This window comes from Chelmon rostratus, chromosome 19, assembly GCF_017976325.1.
Source record: "Chelmon rostratus isolate fCheRos1 chromosome 19, fCheRos1.pri, whole genome shotgun sequence".
NCBI lineage: Eukaryota > Metazoa > Chordata > Actinopteri > Chaetodontiformes > Chaetodontidae > Chelmon > Chelmon rostratus.
Window position 1 is genome coordinate 20,502,749 of NC_055676.1, and position 13,296 is coordinate 20,516,044.

At 41.4% G+C, this 13,296-nt stretch overlaps 1 protein-coding gene across 1 annotated transcript in view; it reads left to right on the forward strand.

Annotated features, from left to right (window-relative positions):
* Positions 1-13,296, forward strand: part of LOC121623068 (calcium/calmodulin-dependent protein kinase type II subunit beta) — a 45,826-nt gene that overhangs the window by 25,416 nt on the left and 7,114 nt on the right. The window contains exons 13-17 of the mRNA XM_041960206.1: positions 128-199; positions 1,357-1,394; positions 9,960-10,028; positions 11,828-11,872; positions 12,399-12,447. Coding sequence (XP_041816140.1) covers positions 128-199; positions 1,357-1,394; positions 9,960-10,028; positions 11,828-11,872; positions 12,399-12,447 — 273 coding nt within the window. The remainder of the gene's footprint in view (positions 1-127; positions 200-1,356; positions 1,395-9,959; positions 10,029-11,827; positions 11,873-12,398; positions 12,448-13,296) is intronic.

Sequence of the window (13,296 nt, forward strand, 5' to 3'; positions counted from 1 at the left end):
ATGGACTGCAAGTTTCGATCCTTTAATGAACAGCACTACTTAGCTGTGGCTTCTTCTCCACCATCAGCCTCTAAGTATCTTCCTCCTCCCTCACCATCTCCTCCGCCCTCCTCTCTCTGTGTTTCAGTGGGTCGGCAGACCACAGCCCCGGCCTCCGTCAGCGCCGTGGCCGGAACCACCGCTGGCATTGTGGAGCAAGGTGAGCTCACATTTTAACGTCCTCTCTCTGCCTGAACTCTCCCCTCTTAAAACTTTACATCCCTTCCTCTCGCTGAACTTGCGGCGGACATGATTAAATGGAAATCCCCCGGAGTCACAACATGACACGCTCCCGCCATCCCTCAGCTTGTTTTAATCTCTCCTCCTAAATCTTTTCCCCCCCCTCTAATGCTTCTCAAATGTTTGCCAAGGTAAGCAGCCTTGTCGCTCATCTGGGAGCAGAGAGTATTACTGCTCAGATGTCTTTGCTTGTCATGGGTTTGGGCCCCTCTGTCGCATGTCCTCTGGGGGAATCATAGGAGACACACTGCATGCAGTCATGTGTCGCTCGTAGGTCAGATGTGAAAGAAGAAAGGTGCAAAAAAAGGTGCAAAAAAACCCAAAACTGTGCACTCTCTGAGTTTCAGTGTGACCCTGACGAGGGATTAGTGTCAGCAGGACTTGTGGTTTTTGTGCTCGTTCTTCCTCCTTTATCATTAATCCTGCTACATTAAAGTGTTTACATTTCCTGCCCATCAATGAACTCTGCAGTGATTCCAACTAATCCAGCCCCCTCTTGAGATCAGCGCACCCATTATCGCATACCTGCATCTCCATCCACTTCCCTCATGCTTTCACTCCTAATCCTCCTCTGTGTGTGCGTGAGTGTATTCGGATTATATGGAGAATTAGTTTGACTTTTTTTTCCTCGTGCCCTCTGCTTATCTAATGTTTTGGCCGGTGGATCAGGGTTAGGAGGTGGCAGTTGGATGGAGGATTTTTTTTAATGTGTGTGTGTGTGTCAGTAGTTATTCGTTTAAATGTCTTTTTAAAGGACAGAGGGAGGGGTTGTTTCTTTTTTCTGTTTTTTTCAGAGGGAGGGGTGAATTCTGTCCAGTGTTTTTTTTTCCTCTCCCCTTAAGGGTGGAGAAGGGAGGACATGTGGAGAGGAGCACTGTCACTCTGTTTGTGGTCTGCATGTTGGTTTTGGAGGTGTCGGGGGCTTTGATGAGCAGGTGAATTTTCAGCCAATGCATGCATGCATCGCCGTGCACCTGCAGCTGTGTCTGTGTGAGCAGATCTAGAGAGCTGTGGTCATCTGAAGGTGTATCATGTGTACTCTCCCATCTGAGGGTGTGTCGTTCTGCCTCTCTGCAGCAGCCAAGAGTCTCCTCAACAAGAAGGCTGACGTCAAGGTAAGCTAGCTTGTCTCCTCTCTTCTCTGCGTCCTCATTTGCTTTGTGGTCTCTTTATGTCCTTGGCCAACCCTTCCGCTGCTCGGACGCCCTTTGTGTTGTAACTACTTTTATTATTCCATAAATATTTCGATGAAAGGCAGCTGCGTTAGAAGTGATTTGATCTTGTCAAGGGCTGCGGCGTTCACTTTAATATTTTAAAGATATTGTTTTTGGTCTTAAAGGAACAGCGTCATTTCCTGCCCTGCACCTTTTTGCTACTCTTTCATGTCGCTGCTCAGAGATGCATCGATACTTTTGTCTGTTTATTTTGGCCTCGACTGTCTGGGATAATGTGATGTTATTGAGTACTGTGTGGAAAGAGGAGCTATTTTTTATAGCTATATTATACCAGACGAATAAATAAACTCACTGAAGAACCAGGGTCTTATTTTATATTTTATATTATAAGTGCACAGTTAGCACTTATCATTGTAAAAATAGATTAAAACATTAAATATTATTATTGTTATTATATTAGAAAGCCAAAAGAAAATTAGCCAAATTGTAAACTTTTCCCAATGTAGCTAATGTTCAACAGTTTGAAAACAACAACAACAACAACAATAGTAACAGCAATGATAAACATTACGACTTCACAGAACAATAATGTTGGCAGGCATAGAAAAGTCGGACAAAAAGGTACCACAGGGAGTTTTTAGCTGGTTATGAAACAGTCTCAGTTTAACCCTGATGCCTCTATATGACCTATATAAACAAACCATCAGTGAGAGGATGTTTCTATGTAGTTTTTGTAGTTTAAATTCTTAATGGCAGTCACAGAGTCTGATTCCCTGTGAAATCTGATGAAGTGATTCATGATGCTCAGATCAGCCTGTTTGTTTGATATCTTTGAGGGAGATGTTTTGCAGTGAGTTGTACGTCAGCCAGTTAAAAGCATCATTTTTAAAAACTAACAGGGACATCGACAAGCACAGGTGAAAACACGAGTCAAACTTCAGTCGGTCATTCAACAGATGGAGACATTTACAGGATTTGAATGGATTCAGAACTGATCCTGGAGCAGCCTCTTCCTCCTAGACATGTGTGTAATATGATGAATAACTTTAACTGAACAAATTTACTGTTGCTGAGCAATGAATCTGTTAGCAGTAACCGCGATGTCCGAACGGTCCTGCAATTAAGTTTACTTTGTTTCGCTGTCGTCTTATAACAGTTAATTATCTTACAGTTACAAAACCTCATCGCTATGCACCCTGCTAACAGCTGTTTAAAGAAGAAAAATTGTATAAAAAATAATGAAAATGATAAAATGCTCACCAGCCAGTTCTAGATCTATACGACACAATGCAGTGGAAACATTACTGCTCTTGTCCACAGGGGCCGCCAAAATCAACAGAAAATGAAAGAGAAAACACACTGATACAATGAAATATGAATAAATACATATAAATAAAGTGCTCTAATATCCAACGTTTGATTCAGTTGATCTAAGATATGTTTTAATCCGGTTTCCACAGTGTTTACCACCACTTATCTAACCATCATTAAATAAATACGATTCAGACTAAAAAAAAGTTTTTTAAGAGAGATCAAGCCAACATAAAACAACATCTCAAAAGTTTTCACGTGACTGTAATAATAAAAGTTAAAACAGTCAGTCAGTAAGAAGCAGTAAGGATGGCAGCACAAAATCAAACTTTTTAATGTTGAGGAATATGAGACGCTTTTATTTTGAAGGTTGCACCCTCTCACCTCTGACGCTAACTTCCTCTAACTGGCTGTGGTCCCTCAGTTTGGCATCACCCCACTGCAGATATTTTTCACCCAGAATGTTTCCCCGTGCCAAACGAAGCTCGTTAAAGAATTGGTCTGAGCGCTGTTTCACTTCCTGGAGAGAATTCTTAGACGCTGAATCCGCAGTGACCCGGACGTGACTGACGTTATCGGTGCACCTCTGCTCCTCTTCCTCAGTGTTTGTGGTTTTGTTGCACTCTGTCAGGGTCTGTATGTGTCTGTTTGCTGTCTGTAATGCTCTCTGCACTGTTGCAACTCCATGTTTTTGTGTGTGTGTGTGTGGCGTAGCTGCTATGTTGTCATGCATGTGTGTTTGCATGAGTCAGTGTGAAGCCTCTGTGTAAGCAGTGCAATGCTCACTGCAGAGGCCACAGGTTAAAGTCGTCTCACAGGCAGAATGTTGCAGAGCTTTTCACAGAGCTCTCCACGTCCCAAAGGATGAGACTTATTTTATTTTGTGCACAACATAACTGGACGCTCGCTTATACAAGATCGAGGGCGTTGATTTGGTCTTAACATCAGTAGGATGTCGTCCCCTCTGTCTCCCTTTCCTGTCACTCTTCATCTGCCCTGCACAATAAAGGCAAAAAGACAAAAAAGAAACAGACACAGATCTTATTCACACAAGAATTACAGCTTCATTTGCAAAATATGTGGATCTTGTTCACGCAAGATGATGTTTTGTGGCCATAAGATAAAGATTTTTAAGGAAGATAATGACTTTGAAAAATTTGCTTAAAATAAGAGAAGAAGATTTTTAAAGCAAGTAACCCTCAGTTATCTTAAAAGTAGTGCAGCCAGACTAGAAACAAGTACATTTGTCTGGATGCAAAGAAATTCTGACTTCAACAAAGCAGTTTTAATCTTGCTCACAACCAGTAATAATTCTTATCTCAATAATAAGTTCTTATTAAGATATTTAAGGACAAAAACAAGTGAAATGATCTGATCAGAAGCACATATTGCCTATTTTACAGACTGTGGATCTTCTTTAGATATGATAATAACTTGCAAGCTGAAGAAAATTAAGATAATTACTTTATATTCACAATAAATGGATATTTTTTTGCATGAGGTAATCAACAGTCTACTCTCTGGGAGCTGTAGTGTTCGTATGTTTAACAGTCAAACATTCGGCCGCTGCCTCTCTTCTCTCCTCCTCCTCTCAGACTCTCTTGACTTGTTTCTCTGTGACACACTCTCTGTCATTAACCTTCATCTCCTTCAGCCTCTCCTCTTCTGCACTCCAGCCCCCCCTCTCTCTCTCTTCGCGTGGCCTGATGCTAATCTCAGATTATATCCCACCAGATGATTAATCTATCATTACATAATCACGGCTTCTCCTTTGCTGCACCCTGACGTCACACAGATGCACTCAACCCGGCAGCTATTTCAGTTCTCCTGCATTCGACCGACGCCCTCCCTCCTCTTTCTCTCTCTTTGTCTTGTACACTTATCTATGTTTCCAGCAGCTTCTTGAGAATATGCTCAGTTTTTGTGTGTATGATGTCAATAACTAAGAGCAGTCAGATTCCTTTATCATCTGAAGAGGAGAGAGACAGCTGTGACTCCTATAACTTTAAGGACTGGTGGATTTATTATGGAAGTCATGAGAAGACACAGAGAAGTGTTTTCTTGAGCTTTTAAACCCAAATTAAGACCTGACGGTGTTATTTTAAGTAACTGCTCTCTTATTTCCTGATAGGATGAGTATATGTACACTTCAATGCACTGTAAGAACAGAACTGCTGATTTGCAGGTTAAAATGTGGCTAAATGTGGTGCCAAAGTGAACGTTTTTTTTTAACATCTACATGAATATAAACATATTTTCAACAGATACTAAATGACTATATCTCAATGTGAAGTATGGCCCAACTACATGTTCAATTATAGTCATTTAAATGCTGCTGAAACAAGGGTTTTACATGACTGAGGTGCCTAAAAAACACTCACTACTCAACCAAATTCAGATCAGTTGACCTGCAGCTCACCCAGTCAGAGTGAGACCACATGCAGCCTTCTTCCCCTTGTGACAGCAGGATGATGGAGATGGTGATTCTTTGGTCCAGGGCAAAATACCGCAACAGCTACTCATCAGATTCCTCTAAAGTTTAGTGTTCATAGGATGAACCCTGATGCTTTTGGTGACTCATTGATCTTTCCTCCAGCACCATCGTTATGGCAGAATTGGCAGACAGACAAACACTCCATATTTAGCCTGATTGCTAGTAAGGCTATTGATGTATAGTGTGACATAGTGGATGAGGTATTCAGATATGGCAGCTGAACTTTTTCCAGTGGAAGCTGCTCAGTCTGCACACAGTCCAGCACAGTTCCTTGGTTTGGATGAAGTCCTGATTACGCTCCCAAACAGACGAGCTGTGGACTCCACTGTAGTGGTTCTGTTGAGACTACTTTCTGGAGGGTTCGGGTCGGCCTCAGTTACTGCTCTCTCTGACTCTGACCTCTACCTGACCATCACAACGTTCTTTACTTACCTTTCACATTAGCAGAGCTGGCAGATATATTCATCCTGTTAGCTTCACATTCAATCACACTGTTTTGAAGCCAAATTAGCCAAACATAATTTTTTTTTTTGGTGATAAGAGCACGAGGAGAGGACCTCAGCATTTAAATAAAAAATGATGTTTGTTGAATCAGACAGTGACTCAGAAAAATAACAGCAGACTCACAGCACTGTGCTTCCCAGGTAGAGTACGTAATTGATGTGCAAGCTGAGCAAACCACTTGCCTCCGCTTCCTGCGAAATTAAACATCATTATTCATTTCAACAGCACTCGCTTTTCTTCCTCTTAAAACTGCAGAGCATGTATTTTAGGCTTTGGTGCTCCTGTTACACAAAGATAATTCATTTAGTGGGAATATAAGTCACCTCCCCCGTCCTAACGGAAACTCTCGTTTTAGATAAATGCAGCGCATGATTGCATGTGATTTCCTCAGTCTGGGTGTTTTGTTTCTTGGGCAAATGCTGTCAATTACTGTTCAGCCTCTCTGATCTTGTTCTAACGTTGCAGTTTTCCTTCTTTTTGGGGAAACCTTTCAGGCTCTGGGTCCTTGTTTAGAAAACATCCATGACGAGCTCCTCCTTCAGTGTGCTATCATGCACACAGTGACAATGCTAACATACTAATGTTTAGCAGGTACAATGTTTGCTATCTTAGTTTAGCTTGCTAACAAGCCCTAAACAGGAAGTACAGGTGAGGCAGAGAAGAATGTTGGCTTTGCAGATGTTTGGCCATAAATGAAAGTGCTGGACAAACTGAAATTTTGATGGCGCTCGATGAAACATCAGAGAATCACCAAAGTTATTACAATTCATCCTGAGGGGAACATGAACGTGTGCACAAAATGTAATGTGATGCATCACATTGTTGTTGAAACCTGTACTGAAATGATGTACCGCTCAGCGTTGCCACCCATAGAGCTAATTTTGTGATTTCCACCAACCTTTTCTAATAAACACAGCTATTATCAACTCTTCCTGTTTCACACTGCTTTCACACAAATATGCTTTTATTGTGAAGCACATGCAGGAAGTGATGAATAACCACAGTAGCTTAACATTTCAAAATTAGCTCACCGGAGCAAATGAAAAGAGCAGAACAGAAACCATCAGAGTATTTACATGTGGTACCTGGTCTGTTTGATCAAGTCAGCTGATGCTGATCCAAAGCATCCTGCAGCCTTCATCTCCAGCTGTCACAGCATCCTCGTCATCTGTTCTCTCAGCTCTTCTGAGCTGGAAGGAGTTTTATTTTGTCGGTTTCACTCATCGCTCCTTCAGGCCTGTCAGACTTTTCTGAGCAGTGTGTCATCCCTCTGCATCATCCAGTAATTCCCACCCGACTGTATCCTCCCCTCTTCCTGACGCTGTTCTTCATAGTGAAATCTCTCATCGCTGCTTCAGCACAGTCTCCAACTCTCCTACTGTTAATCACGTTTTTCTTTATTTGCACTTTACCCGTTGGAGGGTCTGAGGGGACGGCGTTGTACCCCAACTGTGTTAGTAACACTCACATCAACAGCTTACGCTTCAAATTAGAGTTTCTGCCTCAGCTAAACTGTATGTCTCTGGAGAAACCTCATTCAGCCAAACAGGACTTTACTCACAGTTATTTCTGAATCACTTGAATCTCAACGAAAGACCCAGGACGGACAGTTCACATGTCGGTCTCCTGGGTCTGTTCACACGACTCAAGAGGCAGCAGAGTCAGAAAATAAGGACACCACAGAAGAGGGCTGCACAGATGATGGATTTTAGATTTGACTTTCCAGCTGAATGGTTGTTTATCCCTCCAGCTGGATTGCCGGCAGGATGAACATCACAGCAAATACCTTCAAAGGGGAGATCGGACGCTTCAAAATTGCTGTCCGATTTTTGCCCTTTGATTTTAAGTGACACTAATGGGCGACTAATTCCGGTATAATGCCTGGGACGGGGTCACCTCAGTGGCTCCAGAAGCTGTCGTGTGCTCCCTGATTTACTCAGGAATGTCTCTACTTTCCCGTCAGAGCTGTGGTGAAAGGTTTAATGAACATGGTTGCTTACAGTAGATGCGTAACAGCCTCATGTACCTTTAATCAATATTGATGCTGTTTTTAATAATTAATTGGTACTGCGTCAAGCACAAACCGAGTTTCCCAGCCTGCTCCTCACCTTTATGCACTAATCAATTTTTGCATATTAAAAACGGATCAAATGATGATCGTCAGCCTCAGTGGACCTTTTTAGCGTCATTCAGCTCATTGTTTTGATCATCTGTTCTTCAAACTTGGTTTTCAGCAGTGATGGGAAAGAAATTTGAACTAATCATCACAGTCTGGTCTTTACAGCCTGAACTCATTAACAGTCATGAATATTTTTATGGTCGAATCATGTGTGAAGTTAAAGATGCAGCAACAGGCAGCTGTTGAGCATAAACACTCTGAAAACCTGCTGTACACAGGTTAGCAATGAGCTGGTGAACACAGTGGAGCTTTTAGCAGCTAAACAGCCACATGTTTCCCTCAGGGGCTGGTGGAGACCAAAAACAGAGCGAAAGGAGGAGGACTTGGATTTGCCAGGTGGCCACAAACACAACTCCAAATGAATGATTATGTTTTTTAGTTTGTTATTAGTGTTGAAATCAGCATTTGTTTGCCACGTTTATTCGGCAATTTGTCAATCAATGTTGCACAACTTGTTTTGCTGCCCTCAAGTGGTCAAAAATGGTCAAAATTAAAGCATTAATCAAGCAGAAAAGCCAAACAGCATTTTCTGCTTTTCTCTCTTTGGTACAGTGAATACTTTATATTATTTAATAATTTTGACTGTTTGTCTGAAAAACAACCAAATTAAAGCCTCCGGTGGGGGCTCTGGGAAACTGTGATTGCTGTTTTTCACTACCATCTAACATTTTATAGACTAAGCGGCCAATTAATTGAAGTCATGATCATCAGATTAAATGAAAATGAAAATAATTCTTAGTTCCAGGCAAAGCATACGGCTCACAGCAGGGCCTCCTCCAGGTAAACTGTTTTGTTGAGGCAGAATGATTGTGGATGCAAATATTTTCAGAGTCATGCTGTGACATGACTTTTATCTTATTCCTGCTGATCTGCTGCCTTTAAAATCAGAGGAGCCCTTTAAATGGGTCAGTAGTTCTCATACACTGCGGCAGAACACTGGTCATTGTGTTGACAGCAGGTGTGCACCCACTCAGGTGTTTTGTATGATCAGAGTCAGTTTTATTGATCCAACCCAGTAACGTCTCTCCTTCTAAGACCCTATTCAAATATACAAAAATACTAAATATGGCGTAAATGAGTGGTTAAAGGAGAAGCTACATATTTGCAAATATTGTTCCATCATCTGTAAAGCTGTTTCTCCCACCCTCTTCCATCCTCACACTGTCATTTTGTTTCTGTCGCTTCAGTTACACAGAACCCTGCAGAGGAAAACACTGAGCAGGAAATTAACTGGTTTCAAGCATGAAGTTGCTGTGTCGTGTCTGCATTTATGTGCCTTTGCATGCTCTCATAGAAGAAGAGGAGTTGTTGGTTATGTCTCTGTGAGTCCTTACAAAACCGGTTTATTTAGCAGGTTGCTGGCTGCTTACGTGTGTGTGTGTTTGTGTGTGTGTGTGTGTGTGTGTGAACGGCCTGTTTAGCCTCACAGTCCTTTCATAAGCGCTGCGTCTCTGTCTTTTTGACCTCATCTTCCTCCGCTGAAATGATGCGGTTGAGTGTTGTTTACTGGGGAGGGATACATTAAGAGACACTAATGTCTGCTGAACAGCACATGCAGTTTGGCAAAGTGGACGCTGATGTTTCTTTCTTTATATCTGGCAGATGTTGCAGAGGTGCACAGCTGTCATTGGTTTAATTTGCCATCTGTCTAATAGCATCCACAGCCAGTGAATGAAAATTAAAAAGCCCAGACTGGAATATCTGAGCTGGCATTGATTTGGATTTTTACTGCAGATAGAAATTAACCGACATGATGAACTGTGTAAAGCCTTTCTATCTAATTAATACTGTGGTCATAAATGTGTGAAACCTTTCTGGTTCTGTCTGGTTTTTGACTGGCCGCTCTCTGGACGACTCTTCTTCCTACCCACTATTTGTGTCTGTGGAGCACTCTGCCTCTATTATTACCTGTTTTACACTGTTTTCTACACAGTAAACACCCACTTTACAACCAGCAGATGGCGACTCTCACCGTTGCTGCTGAGCACTAATAAAGCACTTTGTGTTTCCTGCACAGCCCCAGACAAACAGCACGAGAAACAGCATAGTCACCAGTCCCAAAGGCAACATCCCCTCTGCTGCACTGGTACAGCTCTGTGTCCGTCTGTCTGTCCGTTACACTTTAAAAATGCAGAGTGTGTAGGTGTGTGTGTGTGTGTGTGTGTGAAACAGAGACGGAGAACGGTGTGTGTAGTTCTGGCCAGTGGATCTTAGTGATTTGTTACTCTGACTTTGTCAAGAAATTCAAGGAAGACTGATAATTTGGGGAAATGCATTTGTTCCCTTTCTTGCCAAGAGTTAAATGAAAAGGTCTGTGCTGTAGAGCCAGGAGACTATTTGATTAGCTTAGCATAAAGCCTGGAAGCAGCTATCTTGGCTCTATCCAAAGTTCTGATCAGTCAGTGCAACTTGTTTTTACACTTCTGTTTGTGTGCAGATTAAACGAACAAGTTGATTAGTCAGCTTTCGAGGCGTTTTCTTTGGACAGAGCCAAGCTAACTGTTTCCTTATGTTCCCAGCCTTTATGCTAAGATAAGCTAATCATCTCCCGGCTCTAGCTTCATACTTAACAGTTGAACACGACACACTCTGAGCAAGACAGCAAGTAATACTTTTTCCCAAAATTTCAAACTCTTCCTCTGAGTTAGAATAAAGATCGATATCACAGAGAGAATTCATTAAAAAACAGTGCAGTTTGTGTTTCTGTGTCTTTATTTTTCATGAGATTTAATCCAGATTTAACAGGTTTCATATTTACATAATGTAAAGTTATTCCTTCACACATAACAGTGACACTATTCTGTATTATTTCTATGTTGTATTTAAATGATAAGCCTTGTGTTGTCTGTGCTCTTCTACCATTTTCTTATTGTCGACAAATCCTATAAAACCAACAACATGTTAGTCCGTCTTTCAGTACTTGCCGACTTCCTGTCTGTGGCTCTCAGCTGGGAGCTCATTGGTTCCTGCTGAAGACATAAATCTTTAAAAACAGCTCACAAATATGTAGTTTCATGTTAAAAAGGTTCAGTAATTTCCTAAAACAGCTGCTCACTGTAGTTTTCATTAAACACGCAGGAGGAAATAGTGCATTTGTTGGGGACTATTTTCAGCAGCGGATTAATCCACGTTTGGTGCTCTGATGTATTTACCAAAAGTGGACTTTGACTGCTTTTAAACTTTTTAAACATAACCAACATATGTAACATGTAATATGTTGTAATGATTTTAACCTAAACCAACATCTTTCCCGAAACCAAACCAAGTAGTTTTAGAAGTAGTTTCAAACGGACTGTTTCACAACTTTAACCACATGTTTTTATTACTGCTTTATATTGAAAGCTTAGCTGAGCCTGAAAACTGATTCAAACTGCCATATTTGACAAGTTATTGATTTAGCAGGCACAGAATATGTGTTAGTAGACTCAGTCAGTGTTGGTTAGTTTTTTTCAAGGCATTCGTTAACAATAAGAAAAATATAGAATATCACCATGTCAGTGCTCCATGCTTATCCTTTAAAAACAATGTACAGTGTCTATGTAGCATGTAGCACAGCTCGTATGCATGTAGAAAACTCATGATAATCATAAACTAAAGAAAAATGGAATTATATATGTGATTCATTCTTATGAAATGTCACAAAAAGCGACTGATACTGCAGAGTTGAGTTTAGTAACGATTGCTTGGCACAGATCAATCATTAGTGGTGATGATTTCATTTGGGAACTGTTTACGATCACCCTCCATCTGAACTTTGTCTCTCCTCAAAATGAATATATTTCACTCATCGTCTCGTCCTCCTCTCGACTGACCTCAGGCACTCATTTTGTCATCATTAAACATTCCCTCCTTCTCTTTCGTCCTCTCTCTCCATTCTTCCTCCAGGAGCCTCAGACTACTGTCATCCATAATCCAGTAGATGGGATCAAGGTACATCCTCCTCCCCTCCCTCCATCTCTTCATTCCTTCACTTCTCATCCTTGTCTTCACTCTGTTTCTCCACCTGTGTGAGTGTTTGGTGTTTGGTTTTCTGCAGGTGTATTTCTTTGAACACCTGTGCGTACCTCTGTGTGCATCCACCTGCGTATTTCTGCATGAGCGTGTGTGCGGCGCTGCAGCTGTGGGTCCTGTGAGGTGTTTCCTTGTCTTACACTGCCCCTCAGTGGTTCTGGCTGCTGGCTGAGATTAACCCTCACCCCTGCTGAGAGTCATGTGATGTCCCGTCGTCGGTGTCCGTCAGCACAGCGGCAGCAGCTCGGGCTGTAGATGGGGTTGTGTTAGCGAGCTGCTGAGTCAGCTGTCTTTGTTCTTTATTTCTACCTCAGTCGTGTTCGGATAGAGTCGTGTTGTTGCGTCTCATGGCAGACACTTGTGTGTGTGAGTGTGTGTGTGTGTGTGCAATTCACTTTATTTTAATAATAATAATAATTAATATTTGTGTCTGTGCACTTTGCAGGAATCATCTGACAGCAGCAACACTACTATTGAGGATGAAGATGTGAAAGGTGAGCCACGCACACACATGTGTGTTTTTTCCTACTTCCTGTCAGGTGCTTGTCTCTTACTGGTGTCAGATATGGATGGGTTGCATATTTTCTCTTTCAGAATAACTATTTTAGAATGAAGATTTGTTCGAGGCGAGTAGATGCAGTCAGGATTTCTAGCAGATTATATAAACATGCAAACTGACAGCAACTACGAGCTCACAACAGCCTCATAACCAATTAATAGAAAAGGCAAAAACTGATGAAAAAGATGAACTCAGAGTAACTTTTTTTCAGGTTTCACTCAAATCAAACACGTCACTAATCTTTCTGACATCATGACATCGTTTTTTAAACTGACTAAACGAACCAGATATAACGTGTTGATTCTGGTATTTGAATTTTATTACCTTTGGACAGAACCAGTTTGTAGGATGTAAGAGGATCTACTGTCAGAAATATAAAATAATATTGATAATGATGCTGTCATTAGTAATTAGCTCTTTATATCTATTGTAATGAGCTAACAAACATGAGTCCAGAGAAAACTTTTCATGTTTCAGGTTCTCCTTCACGCTTGGAAGGGGAGGGAGAGGAAAAGGCTGTTCAGTTGGTTGTAACCTGCAAAGTCACCACTAGATGGCACTAAATCCTGCACACTGCTCCTTTAATTAAAGTGATACTGAAGCCTTGTTCAGCTGATTTTGTTGCATTGGGGGGGAAGATAGAGGAAGGGGGACAGTGCTGAAATGTAACTGAGTACATTTACTCAAGTACTGTACTTAAGAACAATTTTATATAATTGTACTTTACTTGAGTACTCCCATTTTCTGCTACTTTCTACTTCTACTGCACTACATTTCATAGAGA